The following is a 24,115-nucleotide window of genomic DNA, read 5'->3' as shown; positions in this document are numbered from 1 at the left end:
GGTCCACTGATCTTATATCCGAGCTCTTGTGTTGTTATTGTTGCTGCACTGTACATTAGTTGGTTTGTTTCTTGCAAATTCTTGGTTGTTATTTCTGCAAGTGCAGCATTGACATCTTTTAATGCCTGAGCAAGTTGTTTTTTGGCAACTGTTTTTAGAGCTGGAAGTCGAACCCTGGTGGTTGTTTGGTTCATGTACTCAGTTATTTTTTGCTTTAGTTCTTGTTGCTTTTCTTTTAAACGGCATTCGGGTTTTTGAGGTGAAGGCAAAGGGGAGGTTGCCTGGTTTTGATTTTGAAACAGTTCAGCAACAGTGGCTGAATTATTTCCTTGTTGGCATTTTTTGTATATTTTTTTCGGTTAAGCGATGTTTCTTCCAGTAACTTTGCTGTCTCCAGCCCTGGTTGCTCAACTGAAGATCCTGAGTCCTGTTGCCCACTTGCCACCAGATGACCAGGGACTATAGCATCTGGCGTGGTCCTTGTTGACCCTGGTGACGACCGATCCGGTATAGATTTATTAAAGTAACGTCTCACCATATTGTTGATGGGAGAGGCACTCTTTGTCTGGCTCCTCTGGTGAGACCTGTCCAGTATGGTTGGACCTCTGGCATAGCTCTCACCTTCATCAGAGCACACAAGCCCCACAACCACGCCAAGGTAGTGCCTCACTGGGGGTATTATTATTATTATTATTATTATTATTATTATTATTCAGGCTCTGTACAATACAGGCCATGTGCAGAGGACATATCTGTTTGTTTTTGTCAAACAGGCAATTCATTTTGCCTTAAAGCAGGCATGTTACCATCAGAGCGGGTAAGGTGCCGTCTCGTCCATCCACCCTAACCCATTTTTAGAGAGTCAAAATCCTTACTGGATTCCCCTTAACAAGCAGGGCAATCGAGCCGGTCAAACCAGGATGAACTGGTCCGATCCAAACCAGGCCTGGTTCAGTTCTAAGTCAGACAAGCCCCCTCCTTTTTAGGGGCCGGTCCAGTTTGAGCTTGAACTGGTCAAACTAGGTTGCTATGAATTGAACCAAGTTTGTTTTGAACCAGTTCTGCACACCCCTACTTTAGCTCACTACTGAAATGAGAGTCAGGGTCAGCCATGAGGATGCACTTTCACTGGGGACATTAAGCAAAGATGTCTGTTAGCACCTTTTTATTCAACTTCTATATAAATAATATTGTTACCGAACTAACCGGCCCAAAGTTTTTTCCACCAACAGTGGGCAGTCAAAAGCTGGTTTTGCTGGTGTATACTGATGACATTGTCTTGTTATTCCTAGCCAAGATTGGCTTGAAGATAATGGCTGCATGCATACGTAATGGGAAACTGATGGTGAAGGAGCCTGAGGTTGAGTTTCTTGTACATCCGAATTCACGAATCCCCGGGCCCATCAGAAAAGTAGCCTGAGGTTTCCCTTCCCAAATTCCAATTTGAATCCTCGGTTTGTATTGATTTTCACTGCTTGTACCCGAGGCTTGCAGTTGCCAGTGTTTCATGTGAATGTTAAACTGCAGATTGTGTTTGCTGTAACCGGAGTTGAGGGAGGAAGCTCCTCCCTCTCTCCAGCTGTGTTTGGCTATTGGGGCTGTCCTTCCTGCCAGTTCGCCCTCCTCTCTGCAGTCTCCCTGACTGCAGTTTGGTTCCTGGCTGTTTCATCTGAACGCGGACAGGTAAGCATGTTGGGAGTGGGGGTAAAATTGTGGGTCCATTGGACGCTTGGTTCTGCGTTACATGCAAATGGACCCATTATTAAATAGGCTTGATGGACTGTGTCAAAAGAAACTTAAGTCAATTAATCCAAAATTAAGGTAATGGTATTCAGTAAACATCCAGTCAGGTGCAACTGGAATTTGGGAAGCCACAAGATAGCTCAAGTTCACTCTTTTAAATATCTGTGGATATAGTAAATAAGATGGGCATATATAAATTACAGCTGCAGAATATTAAATTAACAGTATTAAAGACCACAAGAGCCACCACCCTGACGTTTTATTACTCAAAAGGAGGCAGTTTAGTGATTCCAGCTTCAAAAGTATTCATTAGGAAAACCATCACTCAAATCCAATACGGCATAGAAATCTGGGGGCAAAGGCAAAGTGTTCTGCAAGAGCTGGAGGTTTGCCATAATAAATTCTTGTGGAGCATTTGGTCTGTACCTCTGGGACCCTGGCTCCCACCCTCAGACTAGACTGGTCCCAAAAGTCAACTCTTATTTATGACAAAAGATGTATGGACATGTCAGAGCTATGCCTCCTTAAGCTTTGTCTCTGTGAGCAAAGGAAATACAATGGTCATGGAAAATCATTGCTTGACTTTGCTACATTCCAAAGGATTGCTATTTGACTTCTTTAACATATCTTGATATAAAAGGAAGCTAAGGAACTGGTTTAATAATTGGACAGCAGTCATGATTTGGAAAGTATTAAGCACACAAAAATTTTCCACTGGTACAGTTTGTTTCATGCTAATATCTGTTTCAGGCTAATATCTGTTTAGGTATAGTTTGTTTAAACTCAGTATCTCCAAGGACCCACTTTTGTCCTATTATAAATTGCTTTAACTGAACTTTTATTCCAAATTATACCTACTGACTTCTTAGATGAAAAATTAAGGTAGATATTTATAAAAATTATAATCGTATCTCTGGTACCTGGGAAGTTGAAGATGTTGAATATTACCTGTTGTTTTGCCCTCTTTACCAAAATCAAATGAAATATTTTTAGGCCAAATTTTACTATCAGTTCAGGACAAAAATGCTAAGGAAAAATCTGGTTAGTTGTTTGGTTGGTTGATGGTTCACTGTGACCCTTATATTACGTATCAGATTGCTTTGTTTGCAAAGGCTGTAAAATCTATCCATGCTATTATTTTGGAGAATAATGCTATAAACTGTAAGAGAGACTTGTTAGACTTAAATCCCCACCACCTTTGTATAAGTATTTCGTAAAGGCTTTTAGTCCTACACAATAACACTTTGATTGATTATAGTCCGGTTAGAGTGGGAAAACTCAGAGATAAAAGGTTAAGCCTTCTCCCTCTCAGCATCACTGCCCTGATTCAATTCAGTAGCACCCCCACCCTCAACAGACACACACCCCTCTCCATGGCTGCTTTTAACTAAAAACATAAATATCGGGAGATCCATCATGGAACTCTTATACAGTTTGTGTTGTCTTTTTTTAGCCTTAAGATAGACATAGCTAGCTTGTATGAACTGAACGCAGTCACGATTATCTTTTTAGCTGCATTGGGGCCAATATAAAACATTCCATGTGAAGGCACCCCAAAACAGGGACTAAATATCACTTATCTCGGTTGTTTTTAACTCTTACAGCACATTTCTAACAGAACTCTATTAATATTAATTTGCTCTTTATTACAATGTTGGTGCTGAACTAGTATAAAACAGGATGTGCATTGGTTACTTAAATGCCAGACTAAGGAAAATAACTTTATATTCAGAACCTTGAGTTTTGAGAAGGCAACACTTGTCTCGAAGCTATGCTTTCCATTACCTTGGCTGCTTGCAAAACTTTTAATGGAACGGGTTTTTCTAGCAAAAGAACACTGATTTTTATCTTTAATGAGCAGCTCATCATTTAGCTTCAGGAAACAGCTTCCTGGTTGCAAACGGCTTGTGAGCACTGGCTAAGAGACAACTTTGAAAGCTGGCCATAGAGACTGTTCTTGCTAAGTCCAGGTAAAGGATTCTGAAATAATGTTAAGAGTTGCAGAGGATGCTAGAATGGAACAGGAAGACTTGGTTTCTCCAAATGGAGAAATGACCAGTTGGGATATTAATGACATCAAGCTGCCCAAGGTATGTATATTGATTCCAAATATTATTTAGAAATTGCATCTATTATTTAGAAATTGCATCTATCTTTTAAAAGCATCCTTATTTTGTCCTTTCCCTCTCCATTTATTTATTGGTTTGTTTATAGAACACCATCAGTGTATATAGTACTTTATAGAGTCATGTAAGCCAAAGTAGACAAACTTCATAGGAACTATCACATTCTCACCATCTTTACTTAGAACATCAACATAATATCAAATGCAAACTTGCCATTGAAAACTGTTGAATTCTAGTAGAAGCTTTGCTGGGGTGTGAACTGTTTTTGTAGAGTGTTCATACCACAGAATCATTTTACAGAATGAGGTTCAAAAACTAGATAAGATGCTACCCTAATATGATTTCATTTGGTCCGAATGGCCTTGGTAGCTGATACACTCATTCAAGCAAAGGCTGGTCTATAAATTCATGTCATCTTATCCTCTTTGAGGTTCCACAAAGAATTTCTCCTGTGTGAGCTCCATTGAAATGAACAGGAGTTGTGTAAGACCATGCTATTGTCCTGTTTTTTTTTATAATGTTAATAACTATTCCATTAGGTCTTTGAGCACTAATTTAAAAATGTGATAACTGCTATTATGTTGCTAAATGGAAGCTAGGAAACTAAACATTAGGACCACTTACAATGAAGTTGGAACAAGTATTCTGAAGATAGAAAAGATTACAGTGCAAAGATGCCATGAGGGCCTGTGCACTTGGCTCTTGGGACGTGCACTTTGCAGAAGTTTGGATATGATCTAGCCCAAGTTAAGTGCTTTTAAATAATCTCTTTGCAGTGACTTAAGAGAATATAACTTAGGCTCAATCATGCCTTCTGTTTCTATTTCTGTGCTGATTCTATCTCTACAGCTAGATTTTGTTTATATTACCTTTGGAGCGGAAGTAATTATTATTTTCTCTAAAGACATCTTGTGATTTCTGTAAATATATATATATATATATATATATATATATATATATATATATATACACACACACACACACACACACACACACACACACACACTTAGGGTAGATCATGATTTGATGAACAATGTATATCTTTGATGTATATAAAATGACATACAGTCACTCTCCTTGGATTGTGGTCAATGTAAAAAAAAAAAAGTCCTTATTTGAGCTAAAGTATCAATTTGTCCTTGGGAGACATTTCTGATTATGTAGACTTGCACAAATCCTCTAGCCAGTGGCTCACCAGAAGTGCAAAAATGCACAACCAAGTAACACGTGCTGTTGTGATATTGGTATCTGTCTGGGTCATCTTATGCCACAGTCTTCTGACAGAAGGGATACAACTTGTACTGCAACCCTTGCTTTTGTTAGATAGCTTCAGTGACAAGACTGCAGAGTAATAAAATCACATAAAACACAATAAAATCATAAATCAAGAAAGCAAACATGAAAGTCAAAAACACTGAAACAGCAAATATGTAATGGTGTGCATGTAACAACATTTGTATTGTATTTTCTTTCTTCTTTTTACCTTTTTTGTCTGTTATGATTTATTAATGTGTTATGATTGTATGTTTTAATCCTCTGTTGTGAGCCACTCAGAGAACAATTTGTTCTGAGGTGGCCAACAAATAAAGTTTATTCTTATTATTAATAAAGCATGCTGGAATGCTTAAGCAACTTTAAAAAAAAGTCTTCACCTGTTCACTGAAAAAACATCAATGTTGGCACCAGGTGAGCTTTTTGGCATTCCATAACTGTGGTGTCATGATGGAAAAGTCACCACCCACCTAACTTTAGATGGGGACCTAGAGGCAGGCCTCAGATGAAGAACAAAGAGTTGAAGCAGCCTTTTATTATCTGTCCCATACTTTCTGAAGGTATATACTGTGCATGATTTTAGGAAATTTACCATGAAATATACAAGAAATCAGCTGGTTTAATATTTGTTAGGGATGAGGACAAAAGGTAAAGGGTTCATGCAATAATTTTTAAAAACAATAATACCAAAGAGAAACAAAATAGGAGGTGGCTTACCCACTTTTGTTCCATGCCTGTACAGGCATATTTTGTTATTCATGGGGGTGTCATTCCTTGTCTACAACCGCAAATAATAAAACTGCAAATAATAAGTCATTGTGCCTTTGGGAATTGTGGGTTAGGTTGCTGGAGGGTCTAAAATCGAGGATAAAATGGCCCCAAAACATTGAAAAGGGTGGAATAAAGTGCCCTAGCATGCTCTGCAGGCCTTCAGCTATCCAGCAATGCCCCTCCCCCATTTTTCCCAGAAAGAAAAATTCTTCCATTTTTCCCATGATTTTTGTGTAAGGGGGAGGCTTTTAAAAACCTGTTCCTGATGGTTGGAAGACAAACTAATTCCATGAATGGAAGAAGTTTCTAGAATTCAGTCCTGTATGTTTCTGAATGGCAGTGGGGTATAGTTGATTACAAGTTGCTTACTAAAGGAATTCCAGCTCAAATCCTTTTTTCCTGCACACATGCACACGCACACCCACAAAGTACTAGCTGTGTATTGTTCTCTTCACATAGTGCAAGATATCCACTCTGCACTGGCAGACTTGATCTATTGTCTTTGAAATTTAGGAGAGAGGTGTTTTCTTGGTTTAAACTATAAAATTCTTTGAGTTCCTAACAGGACGTGAAACAAACAGATTGGTTTCAGGAATGGCCAGATTCCTACGTAAAATACATCTATAGTGCTGATGATAAAAATGCTCAGAGGCACCTGAGTAGCTGGGCAATGAGGAATACCAACAATCACAACTCGCGCATCTTGAAGAAGTCCTGCCTTGGAGTGGTGGTCTGCAGCAATGATTGTTCATCCCTTGATGGGAGGAAGATGTATCTGAGACCAGCCATATGCGATAAAGCCAGGCAAAAACAGCAAAGTAAGTATGGCTCTATGAAAGCAGCCACATTGCTTACCTTGGGCCTCTTGCAAATAACTGTGGCCTTACCTTTGATATTGGGCTTCCATAGAAATTAGGCCTGGAAAGTATTTACAAGGTATTTATTTATTTAGTTATTTATTTATTAAATTTGTATACTGCCCTTCATTAAAACAATCCCAAGGCAGTTCACACAAATATTAAAACAAGACTATAAAAATTACACAATTAAAATATTAAGCTAAAATATATAATCTAATCCTTCCTATGGCCACTATGAGGAAGGTGCGCGGAACCACGGTGGGGTGCTTCAAAGGTGGCGGGTGTCTCCCTTTAAGAGCAGGTAAGGGTGTACTTACCCCGCCCACCACTTTCCCCCCACCGGTGTCAGGTTTTTTTTAGCAGCCCATCGGGGTGGCAGCGTACCTCCCTGCCGCCCCATTGCCCTCCTCTTCCAGATATGACTGGAAGTTGCTGACGCGCCTGCACATGCGACATACGCACACCCGTGCCAGTACACACAGGTGCGTCAGCAACTTCCGGTCATATCCAGAAGAGGAGGGCAACGGGGCAGCAGGGAGGTACGCTGCTGCCCTGATGGGCTGTTAAAAAACCCGATGCCGGGGAGGGAAAAGCAGCAGGAGGGGTAAGTGCACCCTCCCCCTGCTCTTAAAGGGAGACCCCCACCGCCTTCGAACCAGCAGAACTGCCGGTTCTTCGAACTGGTTCGGAGGCGCATAAAGGAAGCCCATAAAGGGCTTCTGAACTGGTTCCATGCACATCCCTAGCCACTATATATTTGTTCCTTATTCCTTTCCCGCTCAGTTAGTCTGAGGCTAGAGCCACAAACCTCTCATTGATCATGCAGTTTGGGTCTGTGCATGCTTACTCAGAAGTAAGGCTCATTGAGTTCAGTGGAGTTCATGCCAAAGCAAGTGAGCATAACCTTACAACCTAATTTTAGGCATCCTTATCTAGAAATAAACTCCACCTAATTCAGTGAAACCACCTTAAGTGGCACAGCAGGGAAAACTTGACTGACAAGCAGAAGGTTGCCAGTTCGAATCCCTACTGATTTGTTTCCCAGACTAAGGAAAACACCTATATGGGGCAGCAGTGATATAGGAAGATGCTGAAAGGCATCATCTCATACTGCGTGGGAGGAGGCAATGGTAAACCCCTCCTGTATTCTACCCAAAGAAAACCACAGGGCTTTGTGGGCACCAGGAATCGATATCGACTTGATGGCACACTTTACCTTTACCTAATTCTATGAAATATACTTTCAGCTACAGTAAGTGGACATATAATATAGCCTTCCAATCCAGTCCTAAGTATCCTAACTTGGAAATAAATTCCACCAAAATCAATAGGATTTATTCCCAATTAAGCATACCAGTACCAGCCCTAACAGATAATCCTCAACTTATTTACGGAAGCGGCACCTTTTAAAGTAGTGACTTTCTTATGTTTAGCAGGACAAGAGCAACTGTCTCTATCCAGTCCCAGTATAGATCAAATCAAATCACTTTATTGCAGTCAGTGACCAGCTTGATACAGAATATTTAAAACAAGAGTATGTTACATGAGCTAATACACAGAAGATAAAGCTACTAAAATTATTGAAATCTTGCCCATTGTAATTATTTATCAGGAGTGTCTATAACTAATCACTTTCATGACTTATATGCAGCACCACAGAACTAAGGGATTTTATAAATGACTCCTGTATATTAATGACAGTAACCAAGAAACATAGAATTCACCTGAGTGCTCTGGAAATTTGTGTAATAACGGGAGTAGCAATTCACTTCATAAGTCATGGTAAAAGGAGCAATATAATAATACCTGGTTTCAGCAACTCCTGCATTGCAAGGACACTTGCGATCACTACAGGGGATTTTACCCAACCTGCCTTCCAGAACTACTGACGGCAAAGCATCAGATCTCTCCAATGAAAAGGCTTTTCTGTGAGCCAGGGTTGAAAGAGATGAGAGGTACTCTGCTGGCCTGGCTCTTCCTCCAGTTGATGAAACGATTGGACACTACAACTAAATCATTTTGGAAGTCCATAGCAACCAGACACTGTTTCATTATTGCCTTTGCTTGCTCAAATTCATTGTTGATCAAAAGGGCTGGTGCAAGACCATGAGTGAGTCTTTGTGTGAATTTGTGTAAACTGCCTAGAGCTTTTGGAGTCAGGCAGGATATATAAAATGAATGAATGAGAGCTAAGTTGCTTGGGTAATGCTTGCTTCCAGCCAGAGCTTAACTCAGCATTCAGTGTTAAAGCTGCTAATCCTAAAGGGAGGGATTTTTCGTTTAAGCCAGTAATTACAGATGGAAATCCACATCCTAGTTTCAGTTTTGCACAACCCCACCTCCAGTTGGAGTACATGTCATTTGAACGACTTCCAAGGAGCTGAAATAGCATATGGTCCGAGTTGTGCACCATATAGTAATTGTGACACTATCTTGCACTTGAAAAGTTTCAAGGCTGCTGGAATATACTGCCCTCAATTGGATCTAGTTTTAGGGGCCATTGTCACAATTGTCCTGGGCAGGCAGGGAGGATGCAAAGGAAAGGCTGCTTTCCACTTACCTTCCCCCACAGATGACCAGGCAGGTCAGTTTGGGCTTGCCTCCTGTGCACCCACATGGATAGCCCTGTTCCATACAGCTCCATGAAGCATGGAGCAAGGCAGAGGGATCAGGGGCTGGAACTTCTTGTTCCAACCTCAAGACATCCTTCAATAAAACATGCAGCACATGCGTTGCATTGCAGATTCCCCCCTCAGATGGGTGATCTACATGCCCATCTCTGTGATTCCTTGGGCTGCACGCTCAAGGGATTCACATGATTCCCGATAGCTGGGTTAAGGGTGCAAGAGCACCTTAACCTTGGCTAAAAGCTGGGTTTATTAACGGGGTTAGGCAGGAGGGGAGTAGAGGGATCTGTAAGGTTCTTGCCACTTTTCATGACCAGCCTAAGCCTGCCTGAGCTGCCCCAAGCAGGGTTAGGCTGGTTGTGAGAAAAGCCTCTCTGATTAGTTTTTATTTGGTTTAAATGCTTTTTAAAATGTTGTTGTTGTTGTTAATGTAAACTGCCCTGAGCCACTTTAGGAAGAGTGATATATAAATTAATTAATTAAATCTAAAAAACTTCAGGATAGCTGCCATGCTCCTTTGGGCAGTTTGATCAGATGTTCCTTTTGATCCCTCCTTTTGCCAAAAGCATGAAGCACCACACCTAGATACTTAAAACTGTTAACTTGCTCAATCTCATGTCCATTTATACACCAGTTATAAATCTTGGGTTTTGTTTTTGAGGTTTTGTTTTGCAAATACTAACTCTTTAGTTTTATGATAATTAATCTGCAAACTTTCCTCACTTCAGTAACCAACAAGCATCTGTAAAGGTCTTCTAAGACCTATTGGATTCTGAGCCATATTGGCTGCATCATCCACAAGTGACACATGTTTATGAGATAACAAAGTTGTGCCATCAAGTCGGTGTCGACTCCTGGCAACCACAGAGTCACGTGGTTTTCTTTGGTAGAATACAGGAGGAATGAGATGATGCCTTTCAGCATCTTCCTGTATTGCTGCTGCCTGATATAGGTATTTCCCATAGTCTGGGAAACATCCCAGTGGGGATTTGAACCAGCAACCTCTTGCTCCCTAGGCAAGTTACTTCCCTGCTGCGCCATTAGGTGGCTATGAGATAACTTAGATGGATGTAAATCTAAATTATCCAGCCAATTCACTAGTGAGTTAATATTAAAGTTAAATAAGAGTGGAGCCAAAATGCATCTCTGCTTAATGCCTCTTTCTGTTGGCTGTCTCTCAAGCCTGAAATATGTCCTTGGGGTTACATCTAACCTGTAGTCATGTACCCTCGAAAAACCTATGTATAAGGCATAGCAAGCATCTGTCAATCGAGGATGCAATTAGTTTCTTCCATAGCCTACTGGTGGCGGCGGCGGTGATATTATTATTATTCATTTTTTGTTAGCCACCCCATAACAAATTTTTCTCTGGGTGACTCACAACAGAGGATTAAAACATACGATAAAAACACATAAAGTATTAAATCATAATAGACAAAAAAGGTAAAAAGAAAATACAAAATACAATACAAAGCAGCTTAAAAACTCATTTTAAAAACAGTTAAAAATCAGAACAAATCTGAAAAACTGAATATAAAAGGCCTGCGTGAACAAAAAGGGCTTTACCTGGCATCTAAAAGAACAAAATGATGAAGCCTGGAGAACCTCACTGGGGAGGCTATTCCATAAACTGGGTGCAACCACCGAAAAGGCCCTCTCCCTGGTAGTCACCCGCCTCAACTCATTTGGCAGGGGTACTCCGAGGAGGGCCTCTGAAGAAGATCTTAAAGTACGGGTAGGGACATATGAAGCAAGGCACTCTCTCAGGTAATCCGGTCCCAAGTCATTTAGGACTTTAAAGGTTAAAAGTAGCACTTTGAATTGGGCCCGGAAACGGACTGGAAGCCAGTGCAGCTGATGAAGCACTGGCATAATATGATCAAAATGTCCAGTCCCAGTTAATAATCTTGCAGCCCTATTTTGTACCAACTACAGTTTCCGGACCATTTTCAAAAGCAGCCCCACGTACAACGCATTGCAGTAATCTAAGCGAGAAGTTACCAGAGCATGAGTAACTGTGGCCAAGCTATCTCTGTCCAGGTAAGATCACTGTTGGAGTATCAGCTGAAGCTGATAAAAGGTGCTCTGAGCCTCAGAGGCCCCTTGAGCCTCTAGTGACAGTGCTGGATCAATGAGCATCCCCAGTCGGTGAACCTGGGTCTACTCTATCTAGAACAGGCTGAAAATAATTCACCCAGGCAGAGTAACCACCAACCAACAGTACTTCAGTCTTGTCTGCACTGAGTCTACACTTATTCACCCTCATCCAGTCCATTACTGCATCCAACCACCGATTCAGGACAGTTGCTGCTTCACCTGTGTCTAATGAAAAAGAGAGATACAACTGAGTGTCATCTGCATATTGATGACACCTCAAGCCAAATCTCCTAATGACCTCTCCCAGCGGCTTCATGTAGATGTTAAAACAGCATAGGTGAAAGAATGGAAACTTGAGGAACCCCATAGCATAACTACCAAGGGGTTGAGCAGTAGTCTCCCAGCACCAGCTTTTGGGAATGGGCCTCAAGGTAGGAGTGGAACAACCTCCAAGCATGCGTCCCACACCCAACTCAGCCAACTTATCCAAAAGGATACCATGGTCAATGGTATTGAAAGCTGCAGAGAGATCCAAGAGAATTAACAGGGTTGCACTCCCCCTGTCTCTCTCTCTATATAGGTCATCCCTCAGGACAACCAAAGCAGTTTCTCTTCCAAAGCTGGGCATGAAGCCTGTTTGAAATGGATCTAGATAGTCTCTTCAGTTATAATTCAAAATATTCTCTTCAGTTATAATTAATGCATTGGTGAATATTCTTTTCCAAGTCCAGTTGAAGCAGCCCTGCAAAAGCAGCCCTACTTTTCTCTGTTTTTGTATATTTAATGCACTTAAATATTTTTTTAAAAACTGCGGTATTTAATGCACTTAAAATTGACCTCAGCCCCTACACACCAAGTCATAGTTGGTTCCGGCCCACCAGGGCATTTGAGTTGTGCACCCCTGTTCTAGCCAATCTAGTAGTTTTCCATAAAGCTGCCTGGCATACAGTTTGCTTATCACACTTAGTAAGCTGATTGGTTGATAATGAATGGGATCAACCTATTTTCCTTTTTTGAGTATAGGTATTATTATGACGAGGCCCCAATCTTTTGGGATACACGCCATATTATCAATGTATGTGAAGAGTGAGGCTAGAATTGGGATCCACCAATCTCAGTTCATGTTAATCATTTCTAGAAGAATAAAATCACAACCTGGGGCCTGGCCCGCTTTGAGCTGATCTATTAAACTGATTATGGTGTAGTGGTTAGAGTGCTGGACTAGGACCGGGGAGACTCGAGTTCCAATCCCCATTCAGCCATGAGACTTGCTGGGTGACTCTGGGCCAGTCATTTCTCTCTCAGCCTAACCTACTTCACAGGGTTGTTGTGAGGAGAAACTTAAGTATGTAGTACACCGCTCTGGGCTCCTTGGAAGAAGAGCGGGATATAAAATGTGTATGTGTATATATGTATATATATGTGTGTGTATATATATGTGTGTGTGTGTATGTATGTGTGTGTGTGTATATATATATATATATATATATATATATATCAGTGTCTGATGCCGCTGGCCATTTTGGCAAATGCTCAGGCATTACTTCAAAATAGGTTGAAGGCGTAAAGACGTTCTTGTGAGGCGTAAAGACGCTGAAAGTGGGCCTCCCTCTTTTCAAACGGTATATGGCATTCAGGTCTAGATATAGTAGGGTCTATGTATGTCTCCTGCTATCATGTGCCAGAAGAACATTGGGTTTTTGGACTTGGTAGATAGAATCAATGAGTGCCATTTCTCTTTTAACATTTCCCTCTTTTTGGACTTGAGTAGAGACTTATATTGTTTTTTCTTAGTCACTAAATAACTCAAGGTGACAAGTATGGGATCCAATTTATACACCTTATAATGATTAGTGAGATCTTTCTTGGCTTCAATACAGTCACTGAAACATAATTTCAGTTTCAGTAAGTCTGCATATAATATAGCCTTCCAATCGAATCCTAAGCATCCTAGCTTGGAAGTAAGTCCCACCAAAATCAATAGGATTTATTCCGAATTAAGGATACCAGTACCAACCCTGCCAACTAATCTTCAACGTATTTACCAAGGGGGCACCTTTTTAAGTAGTGACTCTCTTACATTTAGCAGGACAAGAGCAACTGTCTCTATCCAGTCCCAGCACAGAGGATTGTTGCTGGAGTTTACCTTGTGTTTCTTTTTAGAATGTGAACTCTTTTGGGAAGGGAAACGATTTGTTTTTCTATACAAATTGCTTTGTCTATTTTTGTTGTTGTTGAGAAGCAGTATATAAATATTATTATTAATAATAGTAATTATTATTAAAGTCCTTTGGAATTGAATGGGACATGCTTCCAAATAAAGATCTAAGTATCTTTATTTGGAAGCATGTCTGCCTTAAACCCATTCAGGTTGCATTTGGGTCTGTGCATCAACTTGCAGGAAACTTCTGTTGAAATCAATGAAACCTCAATACTTAACCTTAGTCACAATTAAGTCTTGTTCTGTTGCTCCAATGGGCACAACTCAAATTACAAGGGACACTCAGTACTATATAATTTTTCCTACATATAGTTTCTTTTCAACTATGTACAGCCATAGAGTGAAAAAACAATGAAAACTTTTTTGTCTCCAGGAGTTTTTCGGCGAAGAATTCCCCTCAGGAGAAAATATATGAGTGCTCTGTTCTGCTGGATTGTGCCCTCTGGGTGCAGTATTGGTGTGTCGGTCCCACTGAAGTCTGCTTAAATCCGTATATTTCTGTTTAAAATGAGTTACACACTGGGCTCTTGGAAATTGGCAAATACTGTGTATCTTGCTTAAGATGTTCATTTTTGTGAAAAACTGATAGCTTTATTAAGTGCTTTAAAACAGAGGCCAAGACTCAAGTAATAGCACAAGACAACAAAAGGAAATGGAGGGATTGGCACACCATCTGCTTCTTGCTAACAGCTGTGCTGTGTGTATGTTGTGGGGGGCAGAGTTGGGAGCATCACGTGGAGCATAGACACTTTCTGAGGAGGCTACTTTACAGGCAGGACCCATTCAGTGTGTATACACCAATGATCACGACAACCATCAAGTATTGTAGTAGTAATACCACCCACAGAAAAGTGAGGCAAAACTCGGAGTCTTGAACTTATACCTTAATTAAAATAAGCTATCAAACAAAAATACTCAAAGAAAGCGCCTATAAAAAGAGATTATATTAGCCTTTAGGAACTGAGGCCTGATTGTTAGGAGGATTTAAAAGTTAAATATATTAAAAATTTGGGATTGCTATTTGCCTCGTGATATTCAAATGCTCAGAAAATTAACCTTTCATGGCAACATGAACAATATTTTGTTTCTCTTGTTTAGCAAGGGTGGGGAATAACTACCAAACAGAATGTTGCACCAGTTTCTAAACTTGCATTGGAATTGCAGCAAACACACACCCCAGGTTATAATTTGAACTCTGGCTTCCTCGTAAATTCTGCCAGGTTCTAAAACTCTAATGAACAGCTTACATCATTAGAACCAATAAAACAGAATTTAAGCCGGGGCTCACAATACCCCCGTGGGCCCAAACCAGCCATGACTTGCTGTGCAAAGTCCAAGGTCATTTGTCAATGCATTCATTATTACATTAAAATTAATTATTTAAAATATTAATGAAAGTGAGGTGACAGAGCATTGGAGTTGTGGGGGAAAGGCCAGAGGAAAGACAGATGGTGTCAGTAGGGTCAGCCCCAGGGTTTGGGGACATTTGGTCCTAAGTGGTCAACTGCACTGAGCCACTGTTGCTTGTCAGCAGGACAATCCCAAGAGCTTTTCATGACTCCTGAGGTTACTGCAGGGCTCCTGGGGGCCAGAAAAAATGTTGTTGTGGGCCTTATTTTATTTTATTTTATTTATGCATCATATTTATATACACCTGAAATATGTATCTATAAGCAGTGTACACAGGGGCGTATCTAGGGTGGGTCAGGCAGGGCACGTGCCCTGGGCACCACTTGAAGGGGGGCGCCATTCTTAAAAATAAAAATTAAAATTAAAAATGGCTACTGAAAAGAAAATGGCCACCATGCATGCTCAAATGGCCTCTGTGAGGCCCTAGGCCAGGCCAGGCCTTGCAGAGGCCATTTGAGCATGCATGGTGGCCATTTTGTTTTCAGTGGCCATTTTAAAAAAAGTTATTTTGAAAAACGGCCACCGCACATACTCAAATGGTCCCTGAGAGGCCCTAGAGGCCAGCAAGGGGAGGGGGAACAGTTGCAGACCCCCTACACATGGCCTTTAGGAAGCCCCCCTGAAGGGGCTGCAGGTAATTTTTTTAAAATATAATATGTCCAAGTACACCTCCACATAGTATTGGGGTATTTCATGAGCCCTAGCACACTGAAGTTTGTAGTTTTCCAGCATTTTTTTGGTCTGGCTATATCCACTGCTAAATAGTTTTTGAAGTATTAAAAGATAAATGAGCTTGGCTTGTATTTTTCAGCTGATATTATGGTAAAGCTGTCTGAAAGATGGGAGTCAGATGTTTAGTCAGGGGGCACAATTTCAGTGCTTGCCCTAGGTGCTATTTTCTCTAGATACGCCTCTGGGTGTACATAATACAAAATAGTATATAAAAACAAAATAAAAAAAACAATTGAAACACTTGCACAGAAGAGTGTATTTCCACAGCCCTGCAGCAGCCACAGAGAAGGCTCAGTCTGGAGTTGCCACCACATGAGCCGGTGGCAACCCTAACCGGATCTGGCCTCCCCAGATGATCATAAAAGGCAGCAGGGTTCATGATAAAAAAGGCACTCTCTTAAGTACCCTGGACCCAAGCCGTTGAGGGTCTTATAGGTAATAACCAGCACTTTGTATTTCGCTCAGAAACATATTGGCAGGTAGTGCAGTTCTTTCAAAACCAGTGTTATGTGGTCGCTTCATGTTGTCCCAGAGACCAACCTTGCTGCCACATTCTGTACCAGTTGTAGTTTCTGGACTATGTACAAAGGCAGCCCACGTGGAGTGTATTACAGTAGTCAAACTTTGAGGTTTATGTTGTGCAGGCCTGGTTTAAGATTTACATCAACAGAGATGTACCGTGTGTGTGTGTGGGGGGGGTGTCCTTAAGTAAAAGGATTAATTAAAAGTAAATTAATTTCCAAAATGTAGATTTATTTCATGAAACTGCAGGGGCAGGGGGAGAAATGTGTGAAACAGCACTGCAGCTTTCTAAATGGAAGCTTTTCCAAAGATATTTCATTTACTTGAAAAAATGCTAAAGTCAATTGTACCCACAGGTTGCTGGGATTATGCACTTGGTCATCTTAAGACTACAGAACCAAGTGACTGTACATGCGTGTATATTTTACCTCTGGATAGATATAAATATCAGCGCACGTAAGCTATTATTGTAAGCACATTTAGCAGAGCCGGCCCTTTCATGAGCCAGTCACTTCAGGCTGCAGATTACTGGGTTGCCATCAGGGCAGCAATGTGCCCTCCCCCATCACCATGTCTTTGGGGTATTTAAGAGAACGCTTTCTTCATTATGAACCCTGTTGCCTGTTAAGAACTTCAGGGGCGGGTGCCACTGGCTCATCTGGTGACGCCTCAAAGGCGAGCTTTTGCTGTAGTTGCCCAGAGTTGTGGAACACACTTCCTGATGAGATTAGAGCTGCTCCATCCCTGTTGGCTTTTAGGAAACAACTAAAGATTCATCTCTTCAGCCAAGCGTTTTAGCTATCTGTTAGTGCATGGGAGATGGCAATGGGAAACCCCTCCTGTATTCTACCAAAGACAACCACAGGGCTCTGTGGTCGCCAGGAGTCAACACCGACTCGACGGCACACTTTTTACCTTTACTTTTTATGGTCAGCTATTTTAATTTGAACTTTTTATATATTTAAATTGTTAAAATTCTTTGTTTTTATTGCTTGAAACTGCCTAGAGCATTTTCTGGTTTCCTAGAGCACTGTCAGGCAGTGGGCGATATACAACATGAAAATACATAAATCACACTCTTGCAAACTTTGCAAGGAGCACTTCTCCTCACACTCTTTGCAAAGCTTTCAAGAAGCACAAGGAGAGAAGAGGAAAGCAGCCTTCCCTCTTCCCTGCCCTCCATGCACAGTCCAAGCTTGCAAGGGCTGGTTTTTGTACCAGGGCCAGCATTTTGCACCTCACCTCAGGCACCACTATTTCTTGGGCCAACCCTGGCAAAGTAGAGAGTAAACGGCTGTGCAATTAAATTTCAAGTAAAAGTGTTTAAGATTCAGATTTTTTGTATCAATATATCTCCACCACAAACAGAAACTGGTACTCCTAGCCAAGCTTGAGGGATGGGGTTGTGTGTTCTTTACATTCTGCCTGTAGTGCATTCTACTTCCTATGGACAGTTATTTACCTTGGTCTAATACCTGGTCCTGAGCACAGTACTTGAAAGCAAGTCCCACTGATTTCCATAGTATTTATGTCCTTGCATTGACGGATCTAAAGACCATCCATACCTCTTGGAACATGTCTCTAGTCCCTCTTGCACAACTGCATTCCTGCAAAGCTGTCCCTGAAGGTTGGCTGTCGATGGCATCCCACAAGTATGAGGGGCTGCAGGCAGACATGAAAATCTGGAAAACCCTGTGCATCCTTAGAAACGATCTAGGGGCACAAATAAGGCTCTCAGGATCCAAATGATGCTTTTAGGATCTTTGTGCCAGTGTTTCATTGAAATCAGTGGGACTTACTTCCAGGTAAATGTAGTTAGGGACAGGATGGGGAAATGATGACCATTTGCCATGGATATCAAAGTCACATTCTTCTTATATATCTACACTTTATGCCTGCCAAAATGAGTTTGCACTAAATCAGCTCTGATATAAAAAGTTTTACTGTATCCTATGCAATTACATCTAGCAAGATATGAAGACCATGAGGATTAATCTTAAAATGGTATTCTCTTGAGAGGAAACATTTAACGGTACACTTATTATAGGGAAATCCTGTCCTAACTGCAATGGGTCTTTGAAGCTTATTCCCTGTCGAGGCCATGGCGGATACCCTGTAACCAACTTCTGGAGACATGAAGGGCCATTCATATTTTTTCAGGTTAGTAAAAACAAAAAAACCTATTTGAACTATTCAAGGCAAGTCTGTTGTCATAGTTCTGGTGACGGCACAGAATGTCAGCTACATTTAAAATACTTGCTTTAATATTTTGTAAACTGTGTTTGTAATTTATAATCAAAGCGGAATAGAAATATATCACCTATTCTGAGTGCATCCCTTCCAGTGACTGCTGCAGGTTTCTTCCTTATGGGTATTTTGGGGGGGCCGGCGGGGAAGTCTTCCTTTTGTTTTTCTTTTTAGATTGTGAGTCCCTTTGGACCAGGTATCCTTCTATTTATTTATTTTGCTATATAAACTGCCTTCACAATTTCTTTTTGTTGGAAAACAGTATATAAATATTTCTATCCATTATTTTGGATTGTACATCCTGTTAGGATTGTATAATGAGTATTAATTGTTTTATGTTTCTTTTTCTTGATTATTTGTTTTCAAAGTCAAAGGGGGCTCATGATCACCCAAGGCCAGAAACAAAATCAGAAGCGGAAGCAAGAAGATCGATACAAAAAGCACATACAGCTGTTCCACCCACTTCTCCGAGACTTAAACGGAGCAGAGAAACTGAGGTAACATTCATGTTATTAACTAGCAAAATACCCGTTTTGCGGGTGGAGCATGTGTGAAGGGAGAGTAGGTAAATTGCAAAAGCCCGTGGAGAGCACAACGTGTCCAAAATATCATCTCCATCAGTGGGAACAAGGCAGGTTTTGTTCTTCCTGTGGTTCCTCCCAATTGCCCCAAAGCATGAATAGCAGCCATTCATTTATACAAAAGAAAGTAACTCAAAAATATTATTGGGTGGGGCACAGTGGTCCCTCTACTTTTTTTCATCTCTGTGCGGAATGAGTTTCGTTCTGGGCGGTAGTATCAAAGCAGTGTGTGTGAACATGCATTCAGAATGGGGTCTCGGTGGGATCTAAAATGAACTGAGCAGACATACAAAAGCTTGTGAGCGCGCACACACCTTAGAGCTAACACTGGGGCTAAACTTGCTCCCTGCCTCTGGTGTCCCAGGGGCATGATGTTGGATGCTGGCTGTGGTGTTTTTGGTTAATCCATTCCTTGATCTAGGCTAGCTTTTGAATGGGGCTTCAGTTACTTGTATTCCTGCCCTGGAGTAGAGGCAGGGCTAACAAACAGCCAGCAGCAAGAGCACGGAAAAGCAGTTTGCCCTTACCTCTCTGTACATGATATCTGTTTCATGAAACTACTAATATCCCTGATTCCACTCAACTGCCTAGTCCTTGCATATCACAACTCTTTCCCTTGGATTCTACACTGGCTTTTATATATCCAGAATTTACTGGCTTATGTGATTTCATGGTAATTTCACTTCTTTTTCCCCCTTAAACAAAGGCACGTAGTGTAAGAACTGTGGGCCATATCTAGCTCACCAAGGGCTTCCCCCTAGCCTAAGCAGTCCCATGCTGCCCCTGTGTTGCAACTGGGCTGGTCCACCTGGAGGAAAAGGAAGGAAAAGCTTTTGTATGGCAAACAACCTTGCATTGAAAGCAGTATACAGCCTGCAGGTATCACATTGCCTATCTCTGCTTGAGTGGATTTACCCAAAGTCCAGGATCAGCCTTAAGGGTGGGTGAGGCAGGATGCTTACCAGGGCACTTTCCAGATTAGACCCTGCAACGGGGTCACGTCGTATCGCGGACGTGTTCTCCCACACTTCCTGTGTTGTGACACCGCAGTCCCTACGCAGACGGAAAGGTGCCATTCACATTTCCAATGCCTTGTTTCAAATTTAATCGCTGTGATATAGAGCTAGGATGTCGTATATCCGGCGTAAAGAAGTTGCTATTTTGGGGGGTTGTTAGTTGCTGCAAGACTGCTCCCCCTGCTGTTTACGTTTCGAATGTGACTTGCCTGAATTGAGGCATTCTGCTGCTGTTGAGCAGCTAGCCTGGAAAGCGCCCTGAAGGGGGTGTCAAGCTTAGCTTGCACAAGCGACATGGCACAGAAAGCACTGTCCTTGCTCTGTTGATCCTAGGATCAGCCCTGCTTGGTTTCCATGGGACATAAGTGCAATCAAGATTCTCTAGTCAGAGACCAAGAATCATTCTAACTGATCTCAGATGAGAAGTAACCTCTCAAAAAGAAGAAAACACCCCAACATTGGGAAAGGGACTCCTTGAATATAGTTTGACCTAAAAATAGAACCAGCTATAATTAGATGGTTTTTCAACATTGCCCTTGGGCACTTTACTCTTGCACTGAGAAAGGGATGGGCTCTGCAGAATGTGCCACAAGCAGAACGTCTTCACAAGGAAAGTCCCCAAGTATGAGAAGGGCATTTTCTTGCGAAGTGCACAAAGGAAAATGGGCAGAGAGAAAAAGATAATTAGCAATACTTAGAAGTCTCTTAACACTAACATTATGAAGTGTTTTGTGGGGGATTAGCCCTCATACAATTACAATCCAGTAACTGTAGTAATTCAAAGCAAATGGATTGCAGCATGTTCAAGAACAATGTTTAGCAAATAATTTGTGTGATGTTGTTTCATTACATGTAGTGCTGGCCAAGGAACAGGCAGACCTGGGTTCAAATCCCTACTCAGCCATGAAACTCACTGGATGATCCTGTCCTCTCTCAAATTAATATTATTTATAGTTTTTATCCCACCTTTTCTCCAAGGAGCTGAGGGTGGCAACAATGTTGTGAGGTAAAATGGGCATATAGATAATGACCAACCCAAGGTCGCCCCAAAACGTCATGGCTGAGGGGATCTGAACCTGGGTCTCCTTAGTCCTAGCCAGACACTTGCCACTATGCTACACTGGCTCTTATCTAGCCTAACCTACCTCACACTTGTTGTGGGGGGAGCTATGCCCTGAGCTCATTGGAGGAAGGGCAGAATTTTAAAAAGTGGTGGTGGTAAATGTAGCCATGTCAAAAGAGCCAGTGGATGTAGTAGATAGGGCAACTTGAACTGGGTTCCTTTGAAAGCCTTGAACTGGGTTTAAATTCTGACCCGGTCGTTAAGCTCGCCCGTTGATCTTGGGCCAGTCACAACTACTCTGTCTTCAAAGGCGTGTAAAAAGGAGGAGTGATTCCATATGTACCTGTTAGGGACCTGATTAATCTCCTCATGTGGCACCCCAGTTGCACAACCTTCTAACAGACCAAAGAACACCGAAAAGGGGTATGTAGTGGGTAGGGTTATTCCATAATAAAGCTGGCAACAGCCTCTACTGCCACCATCCCAAATGAGGTAATGGCTCCTAATATTGCCCTCAGCTGCTTAAGGAAGTCTGTGATAATTCTGTCATAGATGGGTAAAATTAGGGATGACCAAGGACTGGGAAGATGTTTCGGGAATCAGGGAAGCTCATGAACAAAGAATCTACAAAGGAGGCTGAAGAAAAGGTGCAGAGCAGCCAAGGAACTAAGGAAGAAGAATTTGAGGAAGAAGTTGATGTAACGTGAGCGTGAAGAAAAGCAGTAGAAGAGACAGGGAACTGAGGCAAGGAGGGTCTAATTGTCGATCAGATAGGGTGCTCTGAAGAAATGTGACCATGCCCAGCAGGGAAATGACTTGACTACAAGCCAGAGGTTGCCGGTTCAAATCCCCATTGGTATATTTCCCAGACTATGGGAAACACCTATATCAGGCAGCAGCGATATAGGAAGATGCTGAAAGGCATCATCTCATACTGCATGGGAAGAGGCAATGGTAAACCCCTCCTGTGCTCTGCCGAAGACAACCACAGGGCTCTGTGCTTGCCAGGAGTTGACACTGACTCAACAGCACACTTTACCTTTACTCAGGGCCAGACTGGGGGCACTGAGAGGGTGGTGGAATGTATGTGGGGAGGGCACTGGGTTTTGAGCAGAATGAGTACTTAAGGGTGGAAGTATTCACTGCTGCCAAGTGTGGTGGGTCACAGGGGCGCCCCGTGGATGGGGTGCACTGGGAATATGCCCTGTTGCCTGTGGGCCAGTCTGAGCCTGCCTTTACTTTAAAATGAGGAGGAGCTGCATACTTTGGGGAAAGAAAATGAGAATACTGCAGAATATGGTAAAGAGTCAGGGGTAGTTAAAAGAAGTCCTGAAGGTTCCTGAAAAGCAGAAACCTGAGGAAAAACTGAGGTGGTGGAATCAAAGCAAAGATAGGACTGGAGCAAAACTACACATAGGTCCCAGAGACAGGAGGAGCTGTGCATTATTAGCAGGAAAAGAGATCCTCAAGGGGACAAGGTTGCTAAGTCTACAACCAATTGGGACTTTACTATTTCTTCAGTTCTGTGACCCGACAATCTTAAGGGGACAGAAAGAGCCAAGAAGCAAGGGAAGAGGCAGGATAAATTTCACATACAATATTGATTTGGACTAAATAGCCTAACTATCTCTAGGCCTCTAGTTCAATAGTATCATTCTAGAAAGTAAGAGGGTGGAGTTTAGCTGTATAATATAATAATTCATGCTTCTTTTTTAAGTCCCTAACAGCTGAGATGCAAAGCCAGGACACATTACCATTAATTGTTTCCAAACAGGAAGACTTCATGTCACACAACAGCTTCAGTGGACCATTCAGAGACAAAATCCCGCAAGAGCTGGTGCTAAGTAATTGTATGTCACTTGCCAAAGGCTACAGTTTTGGGAAATCATCTTATCTAATACAGCAGACTCAGGACATGGATGGCAACAGATACATGGGCAAGTACAAACAGATTGGAAGCAGGGGGGACTCTGACAGCAGAGACCCAGTGGAAGCGCTGTCCCTTGCATATTCCGAATACCAAGAGCAGCAAACCTGGAATAAGAGCATGGACCTAGGAAGAAATCCACTGGTCGACAAATATTGCAATGACTCTGCTACGTTCCTTGCAGGTCTGCACTGCGAAACACTTGCTTCCATACATGCTGCTGTTGACGTCGACATCCAACATGCTCCTCATCATATTCCACCTACAGTAAAGGTTGGCTACCCCTCCTTAAAGTCTAATGTAGGCATGCTAGGAGAAGAGCTGTGTGAAGGAAAAGCTCTCCTGAGTTATAACAGCCATGTTCCTTCCTCCTTTCGTCAGCTCCCTCCTGAAGATCCCTCCCTCATGGCAGACTCTGCTCATCACTATTACCAGAATTCCTTGCCTATGAAAGGCAATGAATGGCACACTGAAGATGAAAGGAAATACCTGAACTTGGATCACTGCAACAATGAGATGTTTTTTAACCCTTTACGATGACACCCTTTTGATTATCCCCCGCTCTGTACTTCCCAGCAGCAGCAAGGCAGATTCTCTGTTGTTTTGCACTTTGCATATTTGGCATTCAGTGGCAGGTGTCAATCGTGTTGCTGATGTTATCCTACTATATGCCCACTTTGCACTCAAGTTACACAACAATACTCAGGTACATTCATGTTCATATACTCACGGTGCAGGACAGGGCCTTGCAGTTGCCGATGATCCCATCCATCAGCCCTATCCACTGCACAGTTGAAAATGAGAGTGTGCACATCCCACTTACCCACCCCAATGCACCATTCTTCTGTGCATACTTACACATGGGGTGGAATGTCCAAATTACTCCACAGATGCTAGCTG

General features: G+C 41.9%; 1 protein-coding gene across 1 annotated transcript; it reads left to right on the top strand.

The window, feature by feature from the left end:
- The first annotated feature begins 3,731 nt into the window (after nucleotides 1-3,731).
- Nucleotides 3,732-23,755, top strand: GCM1 (glial cells missing transcription factor 1). Its single transcript, XM_053278809.1, has 5 exons — nucleotides 3,732-3,833; nucleotides 6,478-6,730; nucleotides 18,429-18,541; nucleotides 18,997-19,125; nucleotides 23,006-23,755. The coding sequence occupies exons 1-5, from the start codon at nucleotides 3,732-3,734 to the stop codon at nucleotides 23,753-23,755; spliced, it is 1,347 nt and encodes a 448-aa protein (XP_053134784.1).
- Nucleotides 23,756-24,115: the final 360 nt, after the last annotated feature.

This window comes from Hemicordylus capensis, chromosome 1 (genome assembly GCF_027244095.1).
Source record: "Hemicordylus capensis ecotype Gifberg chromosome 1, rHemCap1.1.pri, whole genome shotgun sequence".
NCBI lineage: Eukaryota > Metazoa > Chordata > Lepidosauria > Squamata > Cordylidae > Hemicordylus > Hemicordylus capensis.
Note: the sequence above shows the minus strand (reverse complement) of the source record. Positions and strands in the feature narration are given on the sequence as shown.

Coding starts and splice junctions, on each gene's coding strand:
- GCM1 (XM_053278809.1), top strand. CDS start 3,732: ATGTTAAGAGTTGCAGAGGATGCTAGAATGGAACAGGAAGACTTGGTT. Junction 3,834..6,477: donor ATGACATCAAGCTGCCCAAG/GTATGTATATTG, acceptor AGTTCCTAACAG/GACGTGAAACAAACAGATTG. Junction 6,731..18,428: donor AGCCAGGCAAAAACAGCAAA/GTAAGTATGGCT, acceptor CACTTATTATAG/GGAAATCCTGTCCTAACTGC.